We start from the raw sequence: 16,529 nt of genomic DNA on the forward strand, positions 1-16,529 counted from the left end.
ATAAGTGAGCCTTATATCCCTTTATTAATATGTATGTACACCATTATTTCAAGAAGAATCTAGGCTAGAACACCTTTTTCTTCGTGAAAAGTCCCTCCGTGTTAGAGCATCTCCAGCAGTATCCCAACTAGGTTTCCTAAATATATAATAAACAATTCAAATTCTAAGAAATAGGGATCCTATATTGATTGAGAACTTCAACAATGATCCCTATTTGTGTTCCCTATTATTATTATAGTATTAAATTCAAATTCTTTTAACAAAAAATAATAAGAAAAATATGGGAAAGAGTGTCCAAAAAGTGCAAGTTGAATATTTAATCATCAAAAAATAAATGAGGAATGAGTTAAGGGTTACCTATTTATGAGGAATGAAAAGTGGATCCTAAAATTTAGGGAATGAGCAGGGATTCTGCTAGAGTGAATTTTTGTCCATATTTCTTATATTTTTAGCTTAGGATATGGTATAGGTAATCTGCTAGAGATATTCTTACACTGCATTTCTTACAAATTACTACCGTAAAATAAAGGATCTTGGTAACTAGAATCTTCATTTTATATAACAATTCAAAAGTTATAGAAGTGTGGAGATCGAGAGTATAGAGAACGAGATAAATATTTTATTTCAAAACATGAAATAGGAGATGATGATACTTATCTAGAAATAGAAGATAGACTACTCATTTTGAGAATATCCCCTGATACAAGGAATCATTACAATACTCTTGAAACGTCATTTTGTGTCGCTGTATTTAAGTTTAAGAACTCATTTTGCACAAAGTATGTTATTATATATTTAGCGGTTTTGTATTAATGATGACTCATTATTTGTTATATTCGAATATTTCACTTGATTCATCTGCAGAATGGGTAATCTATTTGAGATATTCTGTTCCAATGAATAGCCCGGTTTGATATAAAAATCTCAAAATAATTATGAAAAATGTGACAAAATTAATATAACAAATTTCAAATTATGCTTTGTATTTACAATTCTCCTGTCAAATATTTATCCTACACGTCTTGCATTCTATCATATTTTACATAAGTTTACACAAATGATTTCATAAAATTAAGTGAGTTCCTAAAAAAAATGATGACTCAAGTAAAATATTTAAATGGAATGAATGATCACTTAAATTTTAACAAATATATGATTAATTACAGCCGAAGTGGTGGGTTTATCCTCCATTGTCCGGTACACTCGGGTTCGACTATGACTTACTCCAAAAAATATTAGAACATATATTCATTTGTAGGGTGTATAAGAGCATATCCAAGGTGTTATATATATTTGTTAGCTATAATATAATACAAGGATAATCATCTAAAATTATAACTAAGAGGTTCTAGGTTCACTTTTATGTATCATTATATTATCTAAAATTATAGATAGCTTTAGAGGTTTTACAAACGTAGCTAGCCCAATTTTAGTTATCTATATTTTTTTTGCTAAGGGGTAATGATTGGAGTGTTGGATTTTTACTTATTATCTAAAATATGCCACGTAGGTGCCACATATGTAGTTTGTCTTGCGTTGGAGTTGCCCTAAGCTCAAATTATAAATAAAAAAAAAAATCAAATCAAAACACCTCATTTAAAATCTACAATTTACCTCGCTCCTAGTAGTTACGAAGCTATCCACCGTATTGTCTAACCCAATCCTTATCGGTCTCGACTCAAGGGGGGTTTGAAAAGTTCTTCAAGAGTTTGAATTTTTTTTCCAAAATGATTAATTGAAAAATGGAAAATAAAAGCAAAAGGAAGCGGACAAGTGACAAGCCAATAATTAGAAGGCAAATAGGCCATGAGGAGGTTGCATCTCCTTACACCATATCACCGGACCGTGGTGGACCCGTGTTCCAAAGCCCATAAACCCTAGCTTCAAAGATGAACATTAATTCTAATACCATCCTTATCCTTTACCTAAATAATTACTATTCTTGTAGCTTCGAGTTGGGAAAACAAAACAAAGACGACTTTGTAGCAAATGCAGTTGTTTGTGTAGTTAAGATGGGAGCTGAATATAACTAAATCCAGTTGTTTTCTGGTGTAAACTTGTAGCAACATCTCTAAACATATCAACCCTAGCTGTTTTCTTTGTCTTCTTCATAATACATCTATTCATGTTCCTTACAAGAAACAATTACATTGTCGTTCGGCGATTTTTGTTGAATGAAAGAGGAAAAAAATTATAAAGTTTTAATAGCTTGCTCCAAAGTCTTTTTAAAAAAGTACAGAGATAAAATTTTTCATAGAGAAAATCAAAAAGAATAACGAGGTTCCAAAAAATATCCCAATTTTTTTAAAAAAATTAATGTGTCAAGTTATAATTGATTACATTCCTATAAATATAATGGACCTTGTATTCACGTTTATTCATGTGTTTTTTATGATTTATTTTAATATCATGCCATTTTATTTTTGGAAAAAATTAAAATCTGATACTACATGAAGAACATAATTAGGATTAAGTAGTTTGAACAAAAAGTTAGGCGAAATTAGATTGGCACGAACTCTGCAATTTTAAAACTTTAAAATTAATTTATTATTTCTAACATTATTTTAAATATTAGTGAAAAAAGATTTTTGAGCTTTAGCTAAATTGTTTGGTTTAACTTTAGTGCCGACTTAATTGTGTTGTTGTACGCGTTATTAGCTCATTGTCTTTACATAAGCAGACATAAAAATATGTGAAATTAGAGAAATAAGATAAGATTTTTCTTTAAATTATGGGAGGTTCTGAAAGATACAGTAATGTGGTTGTGGTGAAGGTATATATAAATTTATGTCTTTGTATGAAGAACTGTTGTCCAATTATACAGAAACTGACAAATTCAAAAAAGTGTGCTTCACATAGAAGAGATAGAAAGTGATGGTTCACTATCCTTATACCCATCGTAACAGCCAAAATATGAAAGTAATTTGTTTGGTGGAACGTGTTTATCGGTGGATTCAATGAACAATTCTTGTTATATTTTATTGCTAAAGACATGGATGAAGGTTTCCGATTATAAATTTTTGGAAAAAGGTCTTGGGGATCTATATATATAACATTTATTTTTAGTATATAAATATTGTTAAGTTTCAATTTAAAAAATTACTAATTATTTATAAATCAAAAATTACTTAAACTATATCAGCATAAAATTTATTGGTAATTCTATAATAAGATATAATAACTAGTAATATAATACTAAAATACTATGAATTATCTTTTTATCGGGGAATTTTATTCATAAATACAAATTTTTGACGGACTAGTATGCTCATCATCATTTAGTTTTTAGAAAATCAAATGTCAAAAACTCAAATAATTGACAAAAAAATCAAATTTAGCCGGTCTAGTTTTCAATACAGTAAAGCTACTCAATACTCATTATGTCTTCGAGTAAATAAGAACTAATCATTGGCGTTAACGGGTTCGTAATATAACTGCTGAATCCGTTGATATGGTGACACGTCAGAACATTTTGATGCTGACATGTCTTGAAACTGGACTACAAGCTGTCCAGATCACTGACTTGCTTCTGTAACGGGACTGTATTTTTGTTGACTTCGTGCACGTCAGATGTATTACGGAGGGTGACTTGTCATTACGCTATAATCATTAGTTCTTTTCGGACCGTTGCTATCGGTGACACTTTTTGTTTACAGACTATTCGATACCTGTATCACTTGTCGAATGCAGTCATGTCGCGTATATAGTTTTCGAACACATTTAAAATTTAGCTCCAAATTTTTTATAAAATTCACTGTTGATATTATTTTGGTACATATTTAATATAAATTCATGCGAAATTTCAATATCCACCGTTGTTGTAACTTGTATATGTTTATTATATTTTTTATTACTCCTGTTTCATTTTTCTTGTCTCATGTTACAACTTATGTTTTATTCAATCATAATACATAGATGTTATGTTACTTAAAAATTGTAACGTGTAAAATTTAAATGATAATGAATTTATTTTTTTTAAAAAAAGGAATCCGCTAGTACACTAACATGGTGGAAGAAGATTTTTGCACAGTATAATGAGATTTAGATAAGATTAACACATCAATCGTATATGTAGTATATATGTACAGTATAATGTACACGAAGAATAGAACATGCTTCGTGACAAAAATAGTATATAACATGCATGAAACGGGAAGTGATTGTTTACTTTAGGGTTGACACTGTTTACTGCTAATTACTTCTATAAACCCCACTTAAGTAGAAATTGATGAGTTGGTGAGACACACAGAATTGATTAGTTTAATGTTTAATACAGTCGGCAACACATGAAAAGCTTCAATGATTAGCTTAATCCACTAAGTAGTTAGCAATCTAGGGCACCTTGTCTCTTTCTCTTCCCTGCAGGTTTCTAAAATAGAACTCCCTTGTTGATCTAGATCAGTTATGTGTGATTAGGAAAACAGTGCACATCAAGATATATCTTAATCATTCAATTATGGAAGGGACAGCATGTGGGCAAGTAATGCTTCAAGTATCCTTTCAAAGCCTAGTTGGGAGTGATTATAAATGATTTGTTATCACTTTGATTATAAATGTTTTGTTATTATCCTCATTTTGTTTCCTTTTAAGCTTGGATTGTGGGCTTGTGTCTTGATAGTTTTTTATTGTTCTTGTTTTAGTTGCAGCAGGAAAAAGATATACGAGTATGTGACAGTTTCTATATGATAGAACATCTGGAACCTGCTACTACAGCCTTGATTGACCGTTTATAACTAATGAGGTGGTTAATAAAAATGGAATCCTAAATATATGCAGATCTCTGAATTAATAATTTTGTTATAGGGAATGGAAAGACCATTCCCGCTTAATAGTTAGGTTATTCGTTTCACATCTCTTACAACTCTCATTTCCGCTTATCATCCAAACGTTCTTTTTGAAATCATGAAATAGTTGACTGTTATTTAAATAAATTATAAGATATTTACGAAAAAGCTGGAATTTTGATTACTATTAAAATCTTGGTTTGTTATTTACAGCTTAAAATTCAATTAATTATTAAAAGGAAAAAAAAACAGGTATCGTACTACAAATTATACAACTTTGAACTCTTTCATAGTGACCACATGTATCGTGTTCGACAACAAAACGTGACATTTAATTTTGATTCTTTTTTGTGCAAACATGAATAATGTGTCTAATCGAAAGTCACGTATTGTAGGACTTTTTGGAATGCCATGAGAAAAATACGAGATCTCATTTGTTTATGACATCACCAAGGCTAGCTCTTACAACGCAATCTCATTTCATTTTCATATATTTGGCCCTCGGAAAATAATGTCGTGTATTCCATGATTCGTTTCGAAAAATTATTCATATCGTGGATTCCGAGCAATTAGTAGCTCTGCCTCCTCCGATTTAAATTTTCGAATCCTAATCAAAATTCAAATAATATGATACGAATGACTATTGATAAGAAGACTCTCTTTATAAACAAATAAATTGGATCAAAATGGCTACTAGTGCATATAAAAAGGAATGATTACATAGAGCAATGAAGCTAGCTGCTGGCTATAAAAACATGGTACATATGAAGCTATACAAATGAAATGAAGGCAACTCTAGAGAAATCTAACAAACTGGGATCGAACCAAAGGATCTTTCAAAAGATCTAGTCTTATTTGGTCGGTTATTTCTTGTCCTGGGCCCCGGGACCCCACCTCTTTGTCACCCTTGCATTCTCCATTTATCCATCAAGCCAGCTGATATGTATCCTAGAGTTGTCAACAACCTTTAACTTCAGCTTTAATCCACTTCAATTACCCCGGACCATACTCCTCCATGACTGCATCGAAAGAGATAAGATACCATCTTAAGTAACCAGCTCAAGGTGCTAGGCACCGTATCGAATAATTAAGCAAATGGATAGATATGTGTATAAAATGAAGGGACATGCAAAAAATGGATAAGTTGGTATGGAATTGAGGTCTTACCATAAGTTTGTTTGTAGGGTAGATAGATTTTAATGAAAAGAACACAAGTTGTTGGGGAACCCTGATTGACTCATAATTTTTTGTCTATGTTCATTGGAGTCCCATGATAGCTGTCCATTACCCTGAATTTGATAACAGAATTATTATAAGTTAGCTGAAGATAATACTATGCATGTTTTCGTTTTCATCGATTATTTTATATACATACCTGATGGGGGATTTCTGGCATTTGGCCATGTTGAAGTAGAAGTGAACCCGAAGAGTCTAGAAGAGGATAGTTATTAGCTGGGGTGAAGGTGTTTGTTGTGAACTGAGGTGGGCTGCAATCTGCCTGTTGTGCTTCAAAGCTAACACTCTGGATTATAAACATATTCGTGTCAGATTCTACTAAATCTCGAACCCTCAACCTCTTGTTACCGAGAGAAGAGGGATATCCATTAGTCTACAGTACTATAAAAGACACTAAAGTTTTTACCTCGGGTTTGATCATAATTGTCTCCATGTCTGATCCAAAGTCATAGAACATGGGATTCATGGAAGCTAGCTTCATCGAAAGGAACTGCGAAATTTAAAATGGATTTTTAAATTAATTATGCATATACACCTCTATTCATTCATTAAAAACTTGTACTCTGAACGGAATAAAACTGTGACAATGTACATATGAAGAAAGTATAGGAATCAAATGAAGGCATGCATCTTCTCCAACAATATTACTGATTAGGTGAAACAGAGTTGAAATGCCAGTTTTTTTTATTACCTCCACTTGATTCTGTAGGGACTGGACATAGTTGATAATTTCATCCAACATAAGGGCTTTGCCTGTTACCTATTTTCAGTCAAGGCCACATGAAACTGTCAGATTAGCCCATACCATATATAGTTTATGGGTTGAACTATGAAGAGAGACAAGGTAAAGACAAAAGACATGTTTTTTCACCTTGTCACAACCAGGCACAAGAGCTTGCAACATCTTCATCCTCTCACTGATCTTTTCTCTTCTTACCTGAGTGTATCAATATTTGAGAAATATTAACAATCGGTACAAGTTACGCATGACCTGATTATAGACGGACAAGTCTGGCACCCGCGATCCCCAAATTTTAGAATTATCTATATATAAATTTGAACATGCAAACTATAATATAAATTTCGACTCTATAAACCGATTTTGATCAGGACACCGTGAACTTCAGAACCGCCTCCACAATATTAAGTTATGCAAGTGATGAATGAGTGACTATACCCTTTCAGCAAGGCTGTGGCTATCTGTAGCTTGGCCCCTCCTTGCTCTAACATGAATGTAACCACTTGGAGCTCCTTCTTTTTCTTCTTTACCTTTTTCCACGTTATTATTCTTATTGATCTCTTCATCTTTCTTTTCAGCTCCCCCTCTGCTTCTCCTCTGTTTCTTTCCTTTTTCTATTACTTCACTCGTGTCCTAATCATTTAACAAATAAAAAACCATGAGCTTACATAACAATATGATCGAGATTTTTATGCATACAGGATGTCATCATTGTTAACGAGATTGGAGCTAATAAAAATCCGTCACCTCCACACACTAGAAAATCCGTAAATAAAATTACCTTGGACTGAGCGGAATTGAACTTAGAACTGGACTTTCTCTTCTTGTGAGGCTCCAGAGAACTATCAGGAATCATGTTGTTCTGATTTTGATCAGTCACCATAGATGAAGAGTTGCTGAGAGAAGAAACTTTAGTAGTGCTGCTAACATTCAAAGATGACACCTCTTGAAGAGGACCCTGAGCAGCAGGATAGAATGGTTGAGAAAAGCAAGGAAAAGAGTTGTTTATATCTCCCAAGAAACCACAAATCCTACCATTATTATTGATAATATTATCATTATTGTTGTTATCATAGCTTGGGAGAAGCAAAGGAGTGTTTGGGAAGAGGAATGAGGTGGAGTCAACAAGGGCAGGGTTGTTATATGAAAAAGCTGCCATTTTTGGAAAGTGATAAATGAAATGAGTGCTTTGGAACTAGTAAATGGGAAACTGTTTCTTTTCGAGCAGAGGAAATATGTGAGGAGCCTGAGACAGATTGAAGAGCCATGAGGTCTCTATCTATATATAAAGATGTAAGAGAGAGATTGAAGTAGGCTACAAATATAAATTAGTATTATAAAATATAAAAAATATGTAATTTATATGAGTCTTCTGTTGAGTGGGTTCAACTCAAGTCCCATATCGGAAAGATAAAGAAGATTTATCTTGAATATAAGCAGCCAAACTCCATTAGTATGAGGCCTTTTGGGAGGAGCCCAAAAACAAATCCGTGCGGGCTTGGCCACGGTCCAGAGCGGACAATATCATACTAATGCGGAGTTAAAGGGTGTTGCGCGGCCCAACATCTTCGTCCTTATGCAATGCAACTGAACCAAATTTCTCCCCTCATTTGCTGCTGTATAATTTTTACGCATTATATTTTGCATAAATGAGCATATATTATGAGAAATGTGTGTGTGCCATTACTCCGTGCTTTTACAGCAGCAAATTAACTTTTACAGAAACGGAGGTTAGAAAAATTTTAGAAAAAATAAAAAAGACGAAAGCATAACTACTTCATGTTTGTCAGCTCCTCACTTTCCATTCCATGATCCACAGAGTCCTAATTATACTTGTCAATGAATCACTGAAAACATATACACAGTCAGTGATTCAGTTCTGATTCATTTCTCAGTGCCATTAATTACCCCAGACTTGGATTCTCATACGAGTATATCTATCATTATTACAATCAAAATTAATGAATGATACAAACTACACACTGTTATCTCCAGTACGTGTTTCACTAATACACGGAACACAGTAGCCCCTTTTAATATCGCATTCAGAGTATATATCGAGTGTTTATTACATTAAGAAGAAACAACAGCCAAGTTGAGTAGTAGCAAGTAGGAAACTGACGAAACCATCACTGTCAATTTAAGTTCGGTATTTAATTCCGGCTCACTTTCGAAAATTATATAAATAATTTTCGAAATTAACGATTTTACATTTGTCGTCTTACAATCACGATACTTGAGTACTGAACGTCACAATTGTTTTCTACAGTATTAATTTATATTCTCTGTTTTTGCAAACCAGTAGAATGACTGCATCAAATTTTCTATGGGCTAAGCCCACAAGTAGTTGTGATAATGGTTTTGCATTCTGTTACTACGTTATACTCCCACGTGCATGGCATAAGCTTGGTGTATTGGTTAAAACCGCATCAATACTAATTCGGTGAGCTTTCTAAAGATAGGAATTATATGGACTAGTTTTTTATTTGACATGAGAAATGTGATTTAATTTTTTATCATACAACTATAATTATGTTGACACATTTTATTTTTTAACTAAATAAATGGATGAGTAGATACTCCTAAAACTTATCTTTACATTTACTTATCTTACAAAACCAATTTCAGTTAAAATATGGAATCATTTTAATATGGCACGTGTTTATTACTCCCAATATCCCATTTTAGTAGTATTATTAAAGATATGGTATATTGGAAAAAAGTCGGTTGATGTATTTCAAGTATTTTCGTTATTTGTTGCATTAATTTCACATATATGTGTAATAAATTCATATTAAAAATGACAAAGTAAAAGGATAAATTTGTACTGGATAAGATATGGACAACTGTTATAAATTAAAAAAAATCGTTAAAAGATACTAGTCTCTCGGGATGGAGAGACTACCTAAGAGGATCTCCAATCATATAAAACCCTTAGCTAAAAAGTTAGTTGGCATTCCAAATATAAAAAAATTAACCAACGTCTTGAAAAAATCACACTCCAACCACGTGTATCTGTTGACTATAATTTTAGCCAACTGTTGACTATAATTTTAGCCAACCTCCTATAGATGAGCCGGTAAGAGCATCTCCAACGGTGTTGGCTATAATCGTTGGCTAAATTGGACCTGCAAGACGTTATGTAAAATTTGTTGAACCTGTAAGACATTTCTCTTCAATGGTATTGGCTATATTGGTTGGCTATAATTTAAAAATAGTATGTTATTAATATTTTAGATTGTTAAAATAGAATATATCAGTTCAATATGGTAATAAATGATGTGCAATCTTCCTACAGATTTCTTACAGACCTGTAGAGGTTCGACAAATTTAGCCATCCATAGGAGGTTGGCTAAATTTATAGACAACAGGTCACTGTGGTTGGAGTCTGAATTTTTGAAGTGGCTGGCTAAATTTTTTATTTTTGGCATGACAACTCACCTTTTAGCTAAGGGGTCTTCATGGTTGGAGATGCTCTAAGAAATCTGTAGAAAGTTTACACATTATTTATTACCATATTGAACTGATATGTTCTATTTTAACAAACTAAAAATATTAATAACATACTATTTTTAAATTATAGCCAACCTATATAGCCAATACCATTGAAGTAAAATGTCTTACAGGTTCAACAAATTTTACATAATATCCTACAGGTCCAATTTAGCCAACGATTATAGTCAATGCCGTTGAAGATGCTCTAACTACTTTTACGGGTCTTATGATTAAAACTTATTTTACTGAATCTTATAAGAGCATATTAATACATAAATTGAAATTATTCGAACTGGACATAACAAAATATTAAAACTGTTCAAATTTAATATAAGATTGATTGTTAAGTTAAATCTGAATATTTTTACGAGCCTAGCTCAGATCACTGAATCGTGTGTATGCTTAACGAAAGTACTGAAGCACAACTAAATACGAGCTCAACGTAATGCAAGCATTTATCGATGGAAAAATTAATTGCGCCTGAGTTCAGCTTAAATTTTACGTGTGCTTAATCTATAAAACAATTATAGATTGAACACGATTGGATAACCTAGTCATAAAGGGGTTATCCTTTGTGTTGTCCAAGGTTATGCTTTGATTCTGGCTCACCTCGAACACATCTTCAACAATTTATTCCACATTACAGTATTTTTGAATTTCATCATAAAATTAATTTAAATTGAATTTCAGATGTGGGAAATATTATCCCCTCTGTTTGTTGTTTAGGAAGCTAATTACGAGTCTGATGCTTGAAAAGCTAACACTTTTCATTGGTGTTATCATCATGTTTCCCCTTGTTATGGATGATTGGTCAGTTTAAAACTTAAAAATTTCATATGATCCTCTCACTTTGTCACATAACAGTCATGAGAAAACAAATGAGATGATAATCTAAATGCACGGTCTTCTTGAGACTAATTAGTAATTATTGTAACAATTTGGTCTTCAACATACATGTGTTAAATACTTAAATTTGTGTTCAACCTAGCTAGCCAGCTAGGTAGGCTTAGTTATGCGGCGTGTTATGTTAAATCATGCATGTTTTGTTAAATCATGCAGTTGAGGTAAATAAATATGCATGCCAAACCAGATGAGCTAACACCAGAAGTAAGAACATTCTCATAGCCAGATACAGTAATAAATTCAGACAAATATTCAGTCAAACGTCAAATGTACCCCGTACTGTAATAATTAGGCTCTTGATCGCAGCATTGTTTGAATGTTGAAGGCTGGTGTCACTTATTCCACGCAATTTGCGCATAAATCGTCAGGATTTCTATTCACATTCACAGTACTAAAAATTTTTACATTCCTAAAATTCTTTATAGAATTCGTAATTTATTAATTATAATTTAAATTTTAACATCATCTTATTAGTATTTTAGAATTGATGAATTGGATTTTAACCAGATTATATTTACCAACTGATTATATTTTTTGGACTACTACAAATTATACCAATGTCGATTTATTATAATATAGTATATAAATTATATTTAAAAGAATAATGGTGGAGTTTTTATCTTGTACTACATCTCAAGTGTTTGTAATTTAAACGATATAAAACTCTTTAATATTGTAAGAATCTCAAGTGTTTGTAATTTAAATAATATAAAACTCTTTAATATTGTAAGAGTAAGAGAAGTTTCCATGTGACAGACTTGTAGTTACAAAGTAGATGACCAAACCAAAATTTTGTACGACTACAAATTATACCTATGTTGCCTTATTATATTATAGTATAATATAGATAATATAGATACGTAGGATATTGCGCAAAATTTATTGAACCTATAATAGTTTGTTCTTCGATGGTATTATCAATATTTATTACGTATATTTCATAACACTATGCTATTAATGTGATAATAAATGATGTAAAATTTTCTTACACATTTTTCTTTGTACATATTCGATAGAGAAGGAGAATGTATCATTGGAGTTGAGTTTTTTTTACATTATTTGGAATTGAAATATTTTTAAACATATCTTTTTAACATTATTTGTATTTTATGACATGCGTAACATGCCAGACATTTTACTAAGGACTAAGGTTTCCTGGTGTTCTTACCGCAGCTATTTCTATTTGCACATTACAGCATGTTATTCCAAATATTGGGTCGGTGACGTTGAACGTTGGTTACTGGTTAAGTGGTTATACATTAATAACTTGAGTTGGTCGTTCTTTAATTTTCCATATATGCTATGTCTTTTCAGAAAACTGAAATTAAACAAAAGTAGTCATCTAAGATCCGAGAGAAACGGACATCAAGCCGCAAAACTTGTTTTGGAATGCGAATTCTAGTTCTTCATAACTTTGAAGATAACACCTATGTTGTGTTTGGTTGAGGAGAATGAAATGGAATGGAATGAAATGAGTAAAAAATACTTGAAACTAATAGAGATAGGAAGAAAGTTTTGAAAAAATTTGAAGGAGTGCAATGCAAAATTGCTATGATGAGATTTGAGAAGAAATTAAGTATGAGAGAGAATGGAGCATTCCATCACAAATGGAAGGGGTGATATGTAGCATATGATGTAGGGAATGGAATAGAAGAAAAAATGAAATTTCTTAAAAATCATCCCTAAGATAGTTTATTTTTCATTCCATTCCTTCCCGAATAATTTACCCCAACCAAACACAACACCAAAGAAATCAAAAACCTGAAAGAGAAGTGATATACAATGTATAATTATTTTTTTTTTATGACGGCCTTAGTTAACGTGTTAATTTCAGATTTCATATAAAAGAAAAAAGGCTTGCTTAAATCACAGCAGGCCCATATCCAGTAGGTTATCTATGTTGCAGACGACAGTCACATCACGCATGAAGCACATGATGATACAGTAGCGTAGTACAGATGATTAAAGTAACCTCCCGGTTGTGAATTAGCTGGTGAATTGGATGACAAGAAGTATCAAGGAAGAGAGACCCAAATTTCATTAATACACCATGACAATGAAATCCCAAGATCCCCATCGGTTATATCTGTATCCACCGACCACCATTCTTACCGCTGCGTATACCATGCATGCTGTCTTTACCCCGCCCATAATTCTATACTGGTCATTAATTAACCCCTCAGTGTTGGAGTGAGTTCAACCCAAGTCTCACATCGGAAAGATAAATAAGATTTATCTTCAATATAAGCCGTCAAAGAACCATTAGCATGAGACCTTTTGGGTGGAGCCCGAAAACAAATTCGTGCGCCACGGCCTAGAGGGGATAATATCATACTAATACGGAGTTAATGGGTGTTGTGTGACCCAACAAGTAGTATCAGCCAGGTTGATCCTAGGGTTGCGGGCATTCTGTAATGTGGCCGGGGAGGCTCGAGTGTATAATATAAGTCATTTATTTACAAAAAATATATGATAATTATATTTTTTCCAGAAATAATTAATTATTTTTGTAATAAAAATAAGCGAAACAACGTGAGCTGCTTGCGAAAGTGAATTCCATGACAATCACGGTTGTGGTCCTAAACGTACCTATGTAGCTAGCTTTTAAATAAAAAAATGTAATACGTACTTATGTACTTACGTACTATGAATAGTGTTAATATACAACAGCACAAAGACACAGTAAGAAAGTTAGTTACAGAGGGTGACGAGTTAGTTACAGAAGGTGGTGTGACAGCTGGAGTACAGCTGGATAGTCTAGATACATAAGTGTGTGTATAGTTTCTCAATATAAGTTGCTCAGTATTGTAACTCAGACATATTCATTCTTGTTATGTAAATACAGTTTCTCTGCTCTGTTATTCTCTCTACTTCATCTTCATTCTCTAGCTTAACTGTATAGAATTCATAGACTATCATGGTATCAGAGCATCCTCTAGTTCCGCAAATCACTTCTCTTCGTCAATCTTCGTTAGTTTAGTCTCGATTCTATCCAGTTTTTCTTGCGATTTTGCTGTTCATATCGCAAATTCGCTGTGAAAATACATTTACACAACTAGATCTGATATATTAGGTCAATTGTGTTGCTGTTCTTGTGATTACTTGCTATGGCGTCATACTCGAATGTTGCATCTGGATCTGTGATTGATTGCAATCATCCATACTTCCTCAATGCTTCAGATCATTCAGGTATGATTCTAGTGACTGTTACTCTAACTGATTCCAACTACAATCAGTGGTGCCGCTCAATGCGTATTGCTTTATCAACAAAACTCAAATTAGGTTTTATTGATGGATCTACACCTAAACCTAATTCTACATCTCCTATGTTGATTTACTGGAATCGATGTAATGATATTGTAATCTCATGGATTCTGAATACTGTTGCTCCTGATATTCGACAAAGCATCATGTATATGGACTCTACCTTTGATATTTGGCATGATTTAGCAACACGTTTCTCTCGTACTAATGTGCCTAAACTTTTCAATCTGCGTACGGAGATCTCGCATCTTACACAAGGCACCTTGTCAATCTCTGCATATTTTACAAAGTTTCGTGCTCTTAATGATGAATTGGAGGCAATTTCAGAAATGCCTAAATGCACTTGTGCAAAGTGTACATGTGACATCAACTCAAAACTTGTTGCCTTTGTTAAATCTGTTATGCTGTCTCAGTTTCTTATGGGACTGAATGAACAATACACGGTTATTCGCGGTCATGTACTGATGATCAATCCACCTCCATCACTGAGTGAGGCGTATGGAATCCTTCTGCAAGAGGAACAACAAAGAGAAAGATCAACCTCTGTAATTCCTAGTGAGAACATTGCAATGGCTGTTAAGCAGCTTGATACTGGAAATCGAAACTCCAGAACTACTAGAAAGTCTGCTGTTGACTCTTCTAGCCTATATTGTGATTTTTGTCATACCTCAGGTCACAATCGTGATAAGTGTTTTTGTATACACGGATATCCGGATTGGCACAAGCTGTTTGGTAAGCCAAAGCCTAAGCCTAAGTCACAACAGCAGAATGTAAAGAGTAACACTCAGGCTAATCATGTGACTTCACATAAAGGTGCACATACTGGTACTGAAACTCAAGAGTCAGTTTCTTCTGCTGTGGAGTCTAAGCCTGCAGGTTTCTCTGATGCTCAATGTCAACAAATTATGAACATGATTCAGGCTGGATTCAGAGAATTTACTCCATCCACCAGTGCTACTTCCTCACCAAGCTGGAACACATCTGCTCATAATGTGGTTTCAGGTATAGACTTTCCATTTGTTGCTTATACACAACGGCAACAGGCATCAAAATCAATAATCTGGATCATTGATTCTGGTGCCACAGACCATATCACACCTCACTTACACATGTTAACAAATCCCCAACCCTTACATTCTACACTGCACTTACCTAATGGTGACTCAGCTGCTGTGACACATGTTGGCAGCCTACACTTATGCAATAATCTGGTGCTTGATAAAGTGTTGTGTGTGCCTTCATTTGACTATAGTCTTCTCTCTATTACTAAACTTGCTGATACAAATAGTTGTTCAGTACTGTTTGACCCTGTTGCCTGTTACATACAGGACCCTATCTTGAAGACTGTCAAAGAGATTGGTAGGCAACAGGGGGGGCTCTATCTTCTTCACCAAGCACTTCTTCCTGTAGGATCTTGCAACTCTGTCTCCAGTGCAGCTGATGTCTCTCTATGGCATGCAAGACTTGGTCATCCATCCTTGTCTTCCTTGAAATTTGTACCTTCTGTTTCTGTGAATTCTAAGTTTTGGTAAGAAAGCCTATACAGTTATGGATCTTGCTACTCGAAAAGTATACACTTCTAGAGATGTGACGTTTGTTGAAGATATTTTTCCATTCAAACATCTTACTATGGATACGCCTGTCACTCCTCTTTTTACTACTGTTGAAAGCCTGTTTGAAGAGAGTCCCATCTCTACTACTGAGTTGTCTAATTCAAGTAATCCAACAGATCAACACACAGAGCACACTCCATCTGATAGTACTGCATCTAACAGAGTTGTTAACTCATCTCCTGTTGTTATCAGACCTGCTAGAGTAAAGAAATTACCTGCTAGACTTCGTGACTGCACAGGTTTACCTCCTACGCTTCATCAGTCTGTGTCCTGTACCAGTCCACTTTACCCTCTGTCAATATCATACAATAATTTGGCCATACCTTATCAACACTTCTTAGCCAATATCTCTAAAGAATCTGAACCACATACTTATAAACAGGCTTGTCAAAGTCCTATGTGGTGTCAGGCTATGGCTACAGAACTGGCAGCCCTTGAGGCTAATCATACATGGGATTATGTGCAACTACCACCAGATAAAAGTATTGTGAGCTG

General features: G+C 33.7%; 1 protein-coding gene across 1 annotated transcript; it reads right to left on the reverse strand.

The window, feature by feature from the left end:
- Positions 1-5,427: 5,427 nt before the first annotated feature.
- Positions 5,428-8,025, reverse strand: LOC108225152 (transcription factor BC1). Its single transcript, XM_017399969.2, has 8 exons — positions 7,541-8,025; positions 7,198-7,392; positions 6,892-6,957; positions 6,712-6,780; positions 6,427-6,510; positions 6,160-6,306; positions 5,952-6,073; positions 5,428-5,803 (listed from the first exon to the last, which is right to left on the reverse strand). Exons 1-7 carry the CDS (start codon positions 7,916-7,918, stop codon positions 5,981-5,983), a joined length of 1,032 nt encoding a protein of 343 aa, XP_017255458.1. The 5' UTR covers positions 7,919-8,025; the 3' UTR covers positions 5,428-5,803; positions 5,952-5,980.
- Between the last annotated feature and the right edge of the window lie 8,504 nt (positions 8,026-16,529).

Source organism: Daucus carota, chromosome 6 (genome assembly GCF_001625215.2).
Source record: "Daucus carota subsp. sativus chromosome 6, DH1 v3.0, whole genome shotgun sequence".
NCBI lineage: Eukaryota > Viridiplantae > Streptophyta > Magnoliopsida > Apiales > Apiaceae > Daucus > Daucus carota.

What these genes read in the sequence shown, in the direction of transcription:
- LOC108225152 (XM_017399969.2), bottom strand. Translation starts at nt 7,918, where the DNA reads ATGGCAGCTTTTTCATATAACAACCCTGCCCTTGTTGACTCCACCTCA. An exon ending in CCCTACAGAATCAAGTGGAG is followed by an intron (nt 6,511 to 6,711) that starts GTAATAAAAAAA and finishes TAAATTTCGCAG; the next exon opens with TTCCTTTCGATGAAGCTAGC. An exon ending in TGCCAGAAATCCCCCATCAG is followed by an intron (nt 6,074 to 6,159) that starts GTATGTATATAA and finishes TATCAAATTCAG; the next exon opens with GGTAATGGACAGCTATCATG.